The sequence below is a fragment of the Silurus aristotelis genome (genome assembly GCF_946808225.1).
Source record: "Silurus aristotelis genome assembly, chromosome: 23".
Classification (NCBI taxonomy): domain Eukaryota; kingdom Metazoa; phylum Chordata; class Actinopteri; order Siluriformes; family Siluridae; genus Silurus; species Silurus aristotelis.
The window spans coordinates 7,525,232-7,539,377 of NC_139596.1; the positions used below are offsets into that span (position 1 = coordinate 7,525,232).

The 14,146-nt window shown below is 36.4% G+C and overlaps 1 protein-coding gene across 3 annotated transcripts in view; it reads left to right on the forward strand.

The window, feature by feature from the left end:
- Positions 1-14,146, forward strand: part of parp8 (poly (ADP-ribose) polymerase family, member 8) — a 56,014-nt gene that overhangs the window by 19,074 nt on the left and 22,794 nt on the right. For all 3 annotated transcript variants that reach the window (XM_083526849.1, XM_083526850.1, XM_083526851.1), the window contains exons 3-4: positions 6,127-6,164; positions 12,852-12,941. In XM_083526849.1, coding sequence (XP_083382975.1) covers positions 6,127-6,164; positions 12,852-12,941 — 128 coding nt within the window. The remainder of the gene's footprint in view (positions 1-6,126; positions 6,165-12,851; positions 12,942-14,146) is intronic.

The window sequence follows — 14,146 nt, forward strand, 5'->3', positions numbered from 1 at the left end:
CATCACTCCCAATAAAAATATCATCTTAATCTCTGCTACCTCCAGCTCAGCCTCCTGTCTTTTACTTAATGCCACTGTCTCTAAACCATACAACATCGCAGGTCTCACCACAGACCTATAAACTTTCCCTTTGCAGATACTCTTCTATCACAAATCACTCCTGTCATTCTTCTCCACCCACTCCACCCTGCCTGCACTCTTTTCTTCACTTCTCTAACACACTCTCCATTACTTTGCACTGTTGACCCCAGGTACCTAAACTCTTCCACCTTCTCCACCTCTTCTCCCTGCAACCGCACCACTCCACTGCCCTCTCTCTCATTCACACACATGTACTCTGTCTTACTCCTACTGACTTTCATTTACCTTCTCTCCAAACACACCTTCACCTCCACCTCTTCTCCACGTTCTCCCTACTCTCACCACAAATCATCTGCAAACATCATAGTCCAGGGAGACTCCTGTCTGACCCCGTCCGTCAACCTGTCCATCACCACTGCAAACAGAAAAGGGCTCAGAGCCGATCCTGAATGCAATCCAACCTCCAACTTAAACCAGTCTGTCGTTCCTACTGCACACTTCACTGCTGTAACACTGCCCTCATACATGTTCTGCACCACCCTCAGATACTTCTCTGACACAACTGACTTCCTCGTACAATACCACAACTCTATGCGTCCGTGGTGCTCTTTCTCTGCATTAAACCATACTGTTGCTCACAGATGGTCACCTCTTCTCTCAGACTGGCTTCCACTACTCTTTCCCATAACTTCATGGTGTGACTAATCAACTTTATTTCCCTGTAGTTACTGCAGGTCTGCACATCTCCCTTATTCTTAAATGACATCTATTCTTAAATGACTAAAAATGTCATCTGGTCCATCCGACTTTCCACTCATTCATCCTCTAATTCGCTGCTCTTACTTCCTCCTTACTAATCCTATCCACTTCTTGCTTCACCATCTCCACATCATCCAACCTTCTCTCTCATTTTCCTCATTCATCAGCTGCTCAAAATACTCCCTCCATCTTCTCTTCGCCTGGCCAAACGGTACAAATACTTTTCTCCTTCCTTAGTGTCCAACTTCTCATACAGCTCCTCATATGTCTTTTCCTTGGCTTTCGCCACGTCCCTCTTTACTTGCTGCCGCATCTCTTTGTACTTCTGCCTACTTTTCTCATCAGTCGGTCGATCCCAATTCTGTTTCGCCAACCTCTTTCTCCTTATGCTCTCCTGCACTTCCTCATTCCACCACCATGTCTCTTTATCTTCCTTTCTATTTCCAGAGGTCACACCAAGTACCTTTGTAGCTGTCTCCCTTATCACTTCTGCAGTAGTTGCCCAATCATCCAGCACCTCTTCACCACCACCGAGCCCTTGTCTGACCTCTTCCCTGAACCTCACACTACAGTCTTCCTACTTCAGTTTCCATCATCTTATTCTTCTTTCAGTCCTCACTCTCCTCTTCTTCACCTCCAAAGCCATCATTTAGACCACCATCGGATGCTGTCTAGCTACACTGTCCCCTGCCAACAACTTACAGTTTCCAATCACCTTCAGGTTGCATCTCCCACATAGAACATATCCACCTGTGTGCACCTTCCTCCACTCTTATACGTCACCCTATAATCCTCCTTCTTCTTAAAATACGTGTTCACCACTGCCATTTCCATCCTTTAAGCAAAATCTACCACCATCTGCCCTTCCACATTCCTCTTCTTAAGGCCATACCCACCCATTACCTCCTCATCACCTCTGTTCCTTTCACCATCTGCCCCAATTACCAATCGTTCATTCCTAGGTACACCATCTACCACTTCATCTAACTCACTCCAGAATTTTTCCTTCTCCTCTATCTCACAACCCACTTGTGGAGCATAAGCACAGATGCCATTTATCATCACCCCTTCAACTTCCAGCTTTACATTCATCATCCTTTCAGAAACTCACTTCACCTCCACTACACTCTTACTGTACTTTTCCTTCAGGATCACCTCTACACCATTTCTCTTTTTAACTACACCATTAAAGAACATTTTAAACCGACCTCTAATGTTCCTGGCCTTTCTCCCTTTCCACTTGGTCTCCTGAACACACAACATATCTACCTTTCTCCTCTCCATCATATCAGCTACCTCTCTCCCTTTACCCGTCATAGTACCAACATTTAAAGTACCAACCCGAACCTCCACTCTCCTACATTTCTCCTCCTTTGGCCAACAGTAGCACAATTTCCACTGGTACCCTGTTGACTAACAATACCTTTGGCGCTTGTTGGTAACCCGGGCCTTGACCGATTCGGTATGAATTTCTGATTTGTGATCCACATATTTGATTTGGCACGTTTTATGCTAGATGCTCCTTCTAACGCAACCCTCCCCATTTATCCGGGCTTAGGACCAGCACTAAGCGTGCCCTGACTTGTGCAACCCTAATGGCTGAGTTTGCTTCAAATGCTATATATAAAAATACAATTTCTACCTTGTAAATGTCAGCCACTGTAGAGAATAACATGCTGACATAGCACACACAAACACACACACACACACACACACACACACACACACACACACACACACACACACACACACACACACACACACACACACACACACACACACACACACACATATATATATATGTGTGTGAAAAAATAATTTCACTGTGCTGAAATGCACTTGTGAAAAATAACTAATGGGTGTCATGGTTGGTTGTTTCCTAGCATTGTTTAGCTTCAGTCTAAAGTGAACTGTAACTGTTGAACTATAAGAACACAGATAGTTTGTAACTGTAGCACAGAAAATATGAAAATATATGTTCTGGTCAACACACAAATTTGCATTACAGCTCTGAGAAAAGATTTACAGTATACTGTAGGCAGCAGGTGCGGCACTGCTTTCACCCGATGCTTTCACTGTGAGTGAGAAGAGAGAGATGCTATTAGCAGTTTTATCTTAAGCTGAAATCACAGCAAAAAAAAAAAAAAAAAAAAAAAAGGACTAGCAAAAGGGCAGACTAATTATTTTTATTTTCCCAAAAACAGTTTGTGTATAAAAAGAGCACCTATGCTATGGCAGCACATACAAATTTGCTCCTGTTGTTCTTTGCAGCTTTGGCTAGTAGAGTCTTATTCTGAGAAAGTCATTTAAATTAAATAAGAAATAAGATTCACTTAAAAAACATGTCTGGATCAAAAATAAATAAAGTCTTATGATAATATTGGTTTATGTCTTTGTTTCGTAACAGTATTATCCACCCTCTTACTTAAGCTCTCTAAAAGACTAGTAATGCTAATGCTAGCTAATGTTACTACTACGGTACTGTGAATAAAACGAAAGTATCTGTGGATAGAGAGCTTTTCAGTCCTCCTGAATTCCCAAACATGACTTCAATGTGACTTGCTGACTTTGCATCTTAGCTTATAATTGCCGCAGGTCATCATTTATTCCGCTATTTTTAAGGATTACCTGGAAATCTGGTTTATGAAGCTTTCATTCCTAAATTCTAAAACAGTCGAAGGCTCTTCTTCCGTTTGTCGATCTGCAAACAGGATTAATATTTAATACCAATCGGCTACACTCTGCTAGAATTCTGAACGTAAATGTTCGGTGCTGCTTTTTGAATTGTATATTAGTAGTACAGTATCGAATCAAAAAATGGAGAAGAAAATGAACTAATGCAGGGCAGAGCATTTTTCACTTCTTCCCCAGCTACTTTAAATAACCAAATCTTTATTCTGGAGAAATCCTGAAAGACTCACAGGGGAGTTTAAACAAATTTCTTTCTCATAATAATCCACTTAATACCTCAATGGGTGCCTCTCGCTTCCTACTTCACATGAAGCGATCAGTTACCCTGATCATTTGAGCTTGTGGGTAGCTGCCAATGTTTTCTTGTACTATCAAAAATACATTGTGGCCATGCTGCTAACAAACGCTCGCTTTCGGCTTTTTTCAATAAAGACCTAGGGGGGCTCCTACATCTTTAATGTACTTTTCTGGAAACTTTTCCCTTTTGTCTCCTGGTTTGTTATTAGCCTATATATGACCTTATTAGGTTGTTTTCTCAGATAAAGGTGCTTCTTTAGTTTATGAGACTGTTTACTTTTGTGAAATTGCTGTACTAAATTTTTTTTTAGCACACACACCATAGCTGGTAATAAGGTTTAAACATTCAGAGAACGCTAGGCTTGAGTTAATAACAACAACAAAGAGTTAGGGACTATGGACTATGTTTTCCAATGACCGCTGCACTTCCAATTTTTCACCACATGTCCTAACCACATTATCCCAGAGAGCACATATACAGGTGGACCCCAATTTACGACGTAGATAGGGACTGGAAAACCGGTTGTTAGTCCATCAGGTCATAAGGTGAGAGGAGTGACTACTTTATGATGCGTTCTGATGCAGACATAAAGAGGCACTGTAAACACGTAAATTTTTTTTACATAGTAAAGAAGTAAATACAAAATAATATATATATATTTTTTATTTTTATTTGTTATTATTATTATATATATTTTTTTTCATTGGAGGTGACCGCCATATTTCCGAATGTCATAAGTCGAATGGTTGTAGGTCGGGGTCTGACAATGCTCTATATGGACAAAAAGTTTGTGGACACCTGACTGTAAGATTCTTATGTGATTTTTGAATATATCAGTCTAGATTTAGTCCCTATTTGCAGAGGTCAGAGGTCAATAGCAGGCCACTAAAGATATTCCACTCCATCCCATATAAACCATATCTTTATGGAGCTCTTTTTTTTTGTCATGCTGGAACAGGTTTGGGTCTCCCAGTTTAACTGCAGGGAAAATCTACTTAGACATTCTATACAATTTTGTGTACTTTGTGTGTGAAAAATCACAAGTCACAAGTACTTTTGGCTATATAGTGTGTTTATAGGTTATAGTTTCCTCGTCTGTTTTAACAAACTGTATACACTTCCATTTTTCTGTAAAAATATTGATTTCGAAAATATTGATGGAAGTTTTGTTTTAGCCTTAAGGACCTGTGCGTATTAAATTCTGGAATCTGTTAGTTATTTAGAACACCAAGGTTTTCTTGCGTTTCAGAGATGTTGCTAAAGCTGAACCAAAAAAAAAAGAAAATGGGCAGACCTATTAAATTTTCCCCCAACACATGAATATTTGTAAATTAATGTTTACCTATACTATGGCAGCACAGAGACATTTGCTCCTGTTAATTTTTACTGCTTTGGACCATAGTTCGGAAATACATCAATAAGAAATAAAAACGTGCAGTACTGCTCGTAGAATTGAGAATCGAAGGTCGCAGAAGCAGCGTCTGTCAGTTATTTAGAAAACCCTAGTTACAGGTTTTACATCTCATTTTTGGTTAATCCCCCCCTCTGCAGTCAGAATGAACAATAAAAAAAAAAATCTGGCTTTTCATGTTTTGTTATCTGTCTACCTGTCTAACAAAACAATCTCTATGGTGGTTATTTAGTCATATCTTTAGTATAAAAGTGAAGGATGCAAAATGCTGACTGAAAAATGAGCTTTTATGTATTGTTAATTTGACAGCTGGATTCACTGAATTGACACATACTTTGATCGGATAGTGATAGAATGACGGATTTAAAAAAAATGCTCCTTTTATTTTCTGCTTTTGTGCTCAGTGCAACATTAATCCAAAATAATCTCTAGACAGCCCAAGACAGATGCACGTTTATACTGATGTCTTTCAATTTTCAAGTCAGTTTCAGCACAAATTTGGAAATATGTAAAGCACTTTTTCTAAGTATAAGAAAAGCAGTTGGTAGAAGGATGTCTGTTGTCAATGCTTGATTGGTTTCACTGCTGATCCTTGAAATTGCATGAAAATCAAAAGTGCTGAGTAAAGCTGAGTACAAATTTTATTACAAAATGTAAAAACAAATCATCTTTTGTTCTGATTGTCTGATTTCATTAACCCTATTTATTGATTGAGCTGAGGTATATTAACAGTAGTTTACATCTGATGGCACACAAACCAAGTAGTTTCCTTGAAGCAGAAAGTGGCCTAAACAAACAAACCAACAAAAAAAGCAACAAATTTATATAGCATTTTATGTGCCTGTAATTCCTATGTGTGATTTTTGTTTTGTTATTATTTCCACAGTGTGTCCTACAGTGTACATGTCTCTGACGATTATCCAGGTAAAGTATTTTTGCCCTTTATTTAATATGCTTTATTTTTATATAATCTTGTGTGTAAATAAATAAATATATATATATATATATATATATATATATATATATATATATATATATATATATATATATATATATATATATATAGGGCTTATATATAAGGGCTGTCAATCGATTAACATAATTATGAATTGAATGAGAGTCATGAGTTTAATCGTGATTAATCACAGCTTAATTGCACATTTTTATCTGTTCTAAATGTACCTTAAATAAATACGTTTTTAATACTCTAACATGAGCATGGACGAATATGAATGCTTTATGCAAATGTATGTTTATTATTAGAAAAACCAAACTTAACATAAAGCATTAAGAAAAAATATTCTTGTAATTATTGTGTTTTAAATTATGTAAATCATCAGGACACCAAACGGAACTTTTGTTATGTTTCCACACGGACGGTTTTAATTGCCGGATGCTTGCATCATGGCAGGTTTCGGTTCTTTATTTAAGATTTGGTGCATCAGCAAAACAAATGTTTAGTAATTAAAAAATAATTTTTCAGAATATTTTTTTTTTTAATACCTGAGTAAAGGATGTTGTGAATAATTGTTGTTGCGTTAAATGTTTTAATATTACCTCTTTTATACTAATTATTTTATATTGTAAATAAAAATTGCCAAAATTGTGCACTGCTTTAATCGCGAATTGATAAAAATTTGTGGCATTAAAATTTATTTGCCTTAACACGTTATTAACATGGGAATTTTGACAACCTTAATATATATGGGTGTATAGTATATATAAGGTCTGTATGAAAATATTTTACATAAAAGCTTAATCATTAGTAAAAGTTCTAAAGTACTAGTATAGTATAAAGTTTTTTCTATAGTGCTTTTAACAATGGACATTCTCTAAAAGCAGCTTTACAGATTAAAGAGTAATAAAACAAAATATTGTAATATAAGTGAATTTTGTGCATTTATCCCCAATATGCAAGCCTGGGGTGACTGTGGCAAGGAAAAACTCCTTTGGTTAGTCTGAGGAAGAAACCTTGAGAGGACCAGACCCAGATGGGAACCCATCCTTATTTGGGTGACAAATAAGGATGGGTGTGTGATTATAAATCATTTAAACTATACACTGGAGAGTGAGAAATACCATGAGCACCGAAGTGTGCTTATGAGTAATGTCCCTTTTACAGTCTTACACAGTCAGTTGAAGTTGTGGAAACAGGAGCTCCTGAGCAACTCATAAAATAGCTCACTATCTGAGATCACTATAGATCCAACACCAACTCCAGAAATGCCAGAGCCTTTAAATGTTCAATGATGGAGAAACAGCAGATGTAGAATGGTTTTTTTGAGTACCAATTAAGAGGTTGTTTATCTTTAAAGTCCAGTGTCCAACTCTACATGAAGCAGGATACACATGGCACTGGTACGTCTCGAGATAGTTCGGGATGTTTGCTGGCGCAGCAACTACTCTTCGAAGGTCCATAATCTTCATGAGGTGGGACATAACTAAAGCTGGCACAATCTCTGGATGCCTCAGGATTGGTAGATTAAGTGGAGCAGTGGAGATGAATTAGCATATCTGCTGTTCATAATATTAACAAGCACAAGATGATAATGTGCATTTGATCAGATGTACTGGAGCACAAGGACATGATATGTGATGTGTTAAGTGTTATGTGTAGGTCTTGCTAAAAAGATACATCTTTAATCTGCGTTTAAACTGAGAGAGTGTGTCTGAGCCCCAAACACTGTCAGTAAGGTGATTCCAAAGTTTAGGAGCTAAATGCTCTACCACTTTTAGGGGACTTTGCTGTTCTAGGAACTACAAAAAAATCAGGAGATTTGAGATACCAAAGTAGCGTGTTAAAGTACTGGATAGATAAATGGGAGCTAAACCAATTAGGGATTTGTGAATAAGTCCCAATCGTCAGTAGTCGATTCGAAACTTAACAGGTAGCCAGTGTAGGGATGATAAGATTGGAGTTATATGTTCATATTTTCTCAACCTTGTGAGAACTCACCTGTATTCTGGACTAACTATAGCTTGTTTATTAATAATGAAGGACAACCACCTAGTCCAGTCTGGAGGTTATGAAATCATGGACGAGCTTCTCTGCATCAGATATAGACATGTTTTTTAGCTTAGCAATATTAGTAAGGTGGAAGAAGACCATGTACCTGTTTTTGTAGACCTGTTTTTGCAATGTGGGTAATATGATTTTCAAACGACAAGTTATATTACATCCTTCTAAATGCAAGTTGAATTGCTAAAGCTCCTGTGAACTTCTTTTTGATGAGCAATTTCTCTGTCTTAAAAGAATTAAATAATTGAAAGTTATGTGCCATCCAATCTTATATGTCTTTAACACACTAGCCATTTGAGATGTTTCTTCTGGTTTGGATGCGATATATAGCTGGGTATCATCAGCATAACAATATAAACTAATCCCATGTCTTCTAATAATATTTCCCAGGGGAAGCAAGTATATTGTGAAAAGCAGGGGCCCTAGAACTGAACCTTGTGGCACCCCATATTTTACTTGCATTAACCTGGTTAGTTCTCTGTATCTTCCCGTGGGCTCACCACCTGCAGGAGGGACCGTAAGGGACGGTGCTGTGAGGATTGGGCAGCAGTCGAAGGCGGGGGCCTGCTTGGACTGCTGCCCCCGCGACCCGAATTACGGATAAGCGGGAGAAAATGAATGAATGAATGAATTCTCTGTAAAATCTACAAAATAGTAACGATCAAACAGGTAGGATTTGAACCAACTTAATGCCTGTCCCTGAATGCCGATGTAATTCATTAAGTGATCCAGGAGAAATATATTATCTATATTGTCAAATGCAGCACTAATATTTAGTAAAACTAACAGAAACTTGCAGCCTTGGTCTGAAGCTAAAAACAGGTCATATGTGATTTTAACTAGTGCAGTTTCGGTGCTATGATGGGGCCTTAAACCTGACTAAGACTCTTCAAAGATGTTGTTTTCTCATAAAAAGCAGCATAACTGGGCAGAAACAATCTTTTCTCAAATATTAGACATAATGGGACGGTTTAAAATTGGTCTGTAATTTGATAGTTTGTTTGGATCTAAATTAGGTTTCTTAACAAGAGGGCTTAATAACTGCCCACTTGAGAGGTTTAGGGACATGACCTAAAGATAGTGAGGAGTTAATAATATTGAGAAGAGGCTTTCCAGTTGTATGTAACACTTCTTTTAGTAATTTATTTGGAATAGGATCTAACAGACATGTTGGTTTAGCTGTGGTGATAAGATCATACAGCTCTTTCTGTCCTATACTTGAAAAGCATTGTAATTGTAATTGTGGAGCCTTAAGTGAGACTGAATCAGGAGATGCTGTCAGAGGTTGGACCTCCACAATTTTGTTTCTGATACTTTCAATTCTTTCAGTGAAACATTCATAAAGTCCTCACTACTAAACTGTGACTTTTCAGATTTTAGATTTTTATGTTAGTCTAGCCACTATTTTAGCCATACATATATATAAAGAAAATAAATATAAAGAAAATAAATACAGAAAATAAATATAAAGCAATGAAAAATGTGCAAAAGCTGATAATCAAGTGCACTAAGGATATGTATATGTATATATACAATATTAGGCAGGATGTACAGTATGTAAGCTATATCAAATATCTATATGAGATATTGTTAAGTCTAGTGTTTGATCAAATATCAAATATCTATTTGAGATATTGTTAAGTCTAGTGTTTGATTAAAACGATGAGTTGGTATAGTAATGTTTTGTTAAATCCCAAAGGAAGTTTAGAAAGTATGTAAATTAGAGTCCTAAGGCATCATTTGCATAATTTATGTGAATATTTAAAATCTCAGCACTTGATAAAGCAGCACTTTATCAAAATTGGCCAAGAGGTGTGAAAGAAAATGAGCAAACTCTTGAAAAAAATCAACATGGGATAGCACTTCAAATGATTTAAACCTGAATCCTAATCTCTGACTAACATTAAGAAGGGCGCTATAAATGGTTCCCACACCACTTCCATGACCAGTCTGACGAGGCTCATGCTTATACTGTATGCATATCCTGACACGGTAGACTTATTAAAACCAATGTAATAATTTGGTGTAATCCAGGTTTCTGTGAGACAGAGTACATTGAGATTATTATCTGTGATCTTTTACAATGAGTGTTTTGGGTACTGTAGTGTTTGCTCATTTGACATCTTCCTGTTTTAAGATTATTTCTGGATCTTGTAGTGTATTTATTCCTTGATCTTACTACCATTAATACTGATGCACCACCTGGTAAGCTCTGGAGCGCTCTGGATAGTTAAACACGGGCAAGAAAAAAAAAGTTTGCATAATTCCGACTTTTTTTCTCGCAATTCTGACTTTTTTTCTCACAATTCCGACCTTTTTCTCTGTATTCCGACTTTTTCCTGCGAGTAAGAATTGTGAGAAAAAAACGTTGTTTTTTTTATGTGGTGGAAACGGGCTTTCATATAACACAGAAGATGCTGTAGAATAAAAAATGGCGGAACGGTGAGAAAAGATTCAGGCCAAAGAACACAACAGAAAGTTTCCAAAGTTTGGGATTGTACCATAAAGAAAACACAATGCGTTTACCTTTTTTAAAGTCATATAAAATAGAGTTTATTAGTTTTATTAAATGGGTTAAGTTTTCACAGATATTGTGTGCAGTTTCAGCAATAAAAATTTGAATCTTTCTAAAAAGGAAACAAAGTACAAAGTTCAATGAGTGAAATGTTAAAGATTAGAACATTTTAAAATATAATGTGGCAAATTTTGATTAATGTTAATTAAATAAATCCATGAGGGAGTCTGTGGAATTAGTTAAAGAATTTCCTGGCTAAAAAAAAACTTGGGAACCACCATAATACATTAATAGTGAAAGCAAAAGATCAGTACGCTGTGTGTTTATTTAAGCTCCACACACCCAAATTATTTCTCTATAAAAGGCAAATTACCTTATTTTCATTATTTGTACCTGAACTATTAGGTCAAACTTTGATTGTTTAAAATAAACGTGATATAATCTGTATGTAAGCTGTAAATTCATTAACCCTAACAGAATTGAGGTTTTTGCTTGTCATGGCTTAATGAACAGCACATTTAGAGATCATGTCAAGTTTCCTTGCACTGCTATAAAAAGCAGCCGGAGTCTTTTAGGCAGGGTTTAATTCGGTCAATGAACTATAATTGGCCTGCCAAAAAAGCTCCTGCAGGACATGTCATGTGAAAGCACAGTTAATGCAGCCGTTGCTGAATTGCACAACGCTGCAGCATAAGGGCACATTTTAGCCTTTTTTCACAAGAAAAGGGGTCACTTTTTAAATGGTATTTCATTTTGCTTTTTAATTAGTCATTACACTGGTACATCGATTTTAAGTGCATGTTTGTTATTGCATTCCCCGATATTTTTCGGATTACTGAACTTTTTACTGTTGCAGAATGCAACAGTTTTTTTGTAAAATTATTACCAATGGGTTAGTTAGTTGGATAATAGTAATGATTTTTATGCTATGTATATTTTAGCCCAGCTAGGAGAATTTGGAATTCTGTCCGGTATTATTGAGTGCCACTAAAATTTCCAAAGTAATAAAACATGCCTAATGTGAAGTGAAATCACTTTTACCATTCTGAAGTTTAATTTTCTATAACACATCCCATATACTTTTTTTTTATTTTTTCACTTTTATTTTTTATTTTATATTTTATTCTTTCCCTTCAACAGCTAAACCACTTTCAGCATAATAGTGCCCATGTAAACAAAGTAAAGTCTATTTAGAAGGTTTGCCAAGGTTTGATTGGAGGAACTTGAGTGATCCTAATTCCCACTGTACACCTTTGGGATGAACTGAAACACAGACTGCACCCAGACTTCTTCGCTCAACATCAGCCTCACTCTAAAGTTAAGAGGAAAACCTTCACAGAAGAGTGAAGATTATTATTAAAAGTAAAAGGACTAACTCTGGAAATTCAGAAAGAACATATGGTCAAATCGTTACCATAGCGCAAAAAGAAAATCACATTACTGTGACTATGGCTATTCTTTTTTTTTATTGTTAAGAGGATCGATTTGCTTTTTAATCATCTCAGAATGACACCAATACATTGATCCAGACCACATTTTCAAATCAGGGTCTTGATCCAGTACTCTAAAGCTTAATCCTGGCTCTGTCATAGTGCAGAGTCAGCTTTGCATAAGAATGTGCAAAGCTTTCACATCCAGTTTGCATGGATAATGTCCAAAACATCCAGTCTAACATTTAGTTTGCATGGAGAAGCCATTAAAAATGTTTAATTGATTAAAAATGATAATTGCATAGTGTGAGCTGGGCCATCAGGGGAAAAAAAGATGATATTACTACACGTTACTTTATTCAGACTTTTTCTTCTTGTCATTGTGCAGTGTCTAAACAAACATAGCATGGGAAATTGATTTCATTGTCAATCTGATTAAAAGTAAACAATGCAATAAAAGTAAATAGATTGTGTATTATAAATGGATGCATATCACAAAATTCAATGAGACCATTATCTTAGTCTGTTCATCTGTTTATTGCGCATGTAAGCATGATTAATTATTATTGCTTAATTAGGGCTTTATTATAGCCCTTGTTTGCTTGATTATCATCCATGTTAATAGATGTGCACTGTTTCTCTTTCAGACAACACATACGTCTCAAACTCTGAGAACAACGATGATGTATTAGTCACAAGAGATCCCATACCAGTTATTTTCCATAGAATTGCCACAGGTAAATCTTTTGCCGATATAATTAAAATTAATATAATGCTTTGTCTCTCTATTAATTATCATTGTTAGATCCAACATATGCGTACAGGAATTGATTGATGGAGGTGTGCAGGACATGAGATTTTGAAACGTTTTATTTTGTCACAAACTTCAGCGCATCTGTGTGAAAACAATCTCATTTTGCAGCTGGAAGGCTGATTTCAGGTTTGCTATTCAGTTTGTCTATTGATTGACCATGACGCTCAGAACCAGATGGCAGTTTTTAAATTCAGCAGCTTATCCTGAGTTTAATGATTGTTTAAGAAGTAATTCTTGTACATATTGTCTTTTAGTGGTCACATATTTTTTGTAACTTGAATAGACCACAAATGGCCATTATTTTCTGGTAGTCGGTAGATTGGTACATTGTAATATATTCTGGGACATTCTGTAATTATACAGTTTGGGCTTAGAGTTGAAAAGTTTTTTTGGGAAAATACTTTAAATACATGCAACTACTCGATCCCCCTCCAGGAACTCATAGATAACAGCCACTTATAATGGTTTACCTTTCATCTGTAGGTGCTATTGTGTATAAGATTTCTTAGTAAGCTCTTGGCTTCAGTGTCTGAGAATGTACTGAAGAATCTCTCTGAATGATATTCCCTCAATTGGTGATCCAAAGGTGGAGAGCACTGTGCAAGAAATTCACTCCCAAATCTCCCATATGTATAGGTGTTGAGTCGGGTCAGGGTCAGGTGGTTGTAAAGGTCAAAGCAAATAATATATATCAGTTTAATCTTCATCAGGCCACTCAGTGAGCTCTTAGGTCCTGAGGATAGACTGCCTTTAGGATAGAAATGAAATCCGAACAGAAAAAAAAAGGGATCAGTCATAATAATTTTGTATTTCTTTACTGTCATTCTTCCCTCTAAATGTAAAAAATTGAATCTAAACCATTATAGCAATACGTCCCTACAGCATAACAGAGCCACCAGTTTCTCCTTTAATGTGTCACCCGTCTGTAAATGGCAGATGGTATAGAGTCATGAGCCTGTGAGTCATAGGCATCGCGGTTCTTAATAAACCAAGATCTCTATTTTATGTTTCAGCTTCACCAATTTTTTTTCATGTTTATCAGCACAACTTTCTCTCAACATAAGCCATTCCGTTTTTCAACCATAGAGATGTTTATCAGCACAACTTCTATGTCTAGATCAAATATTT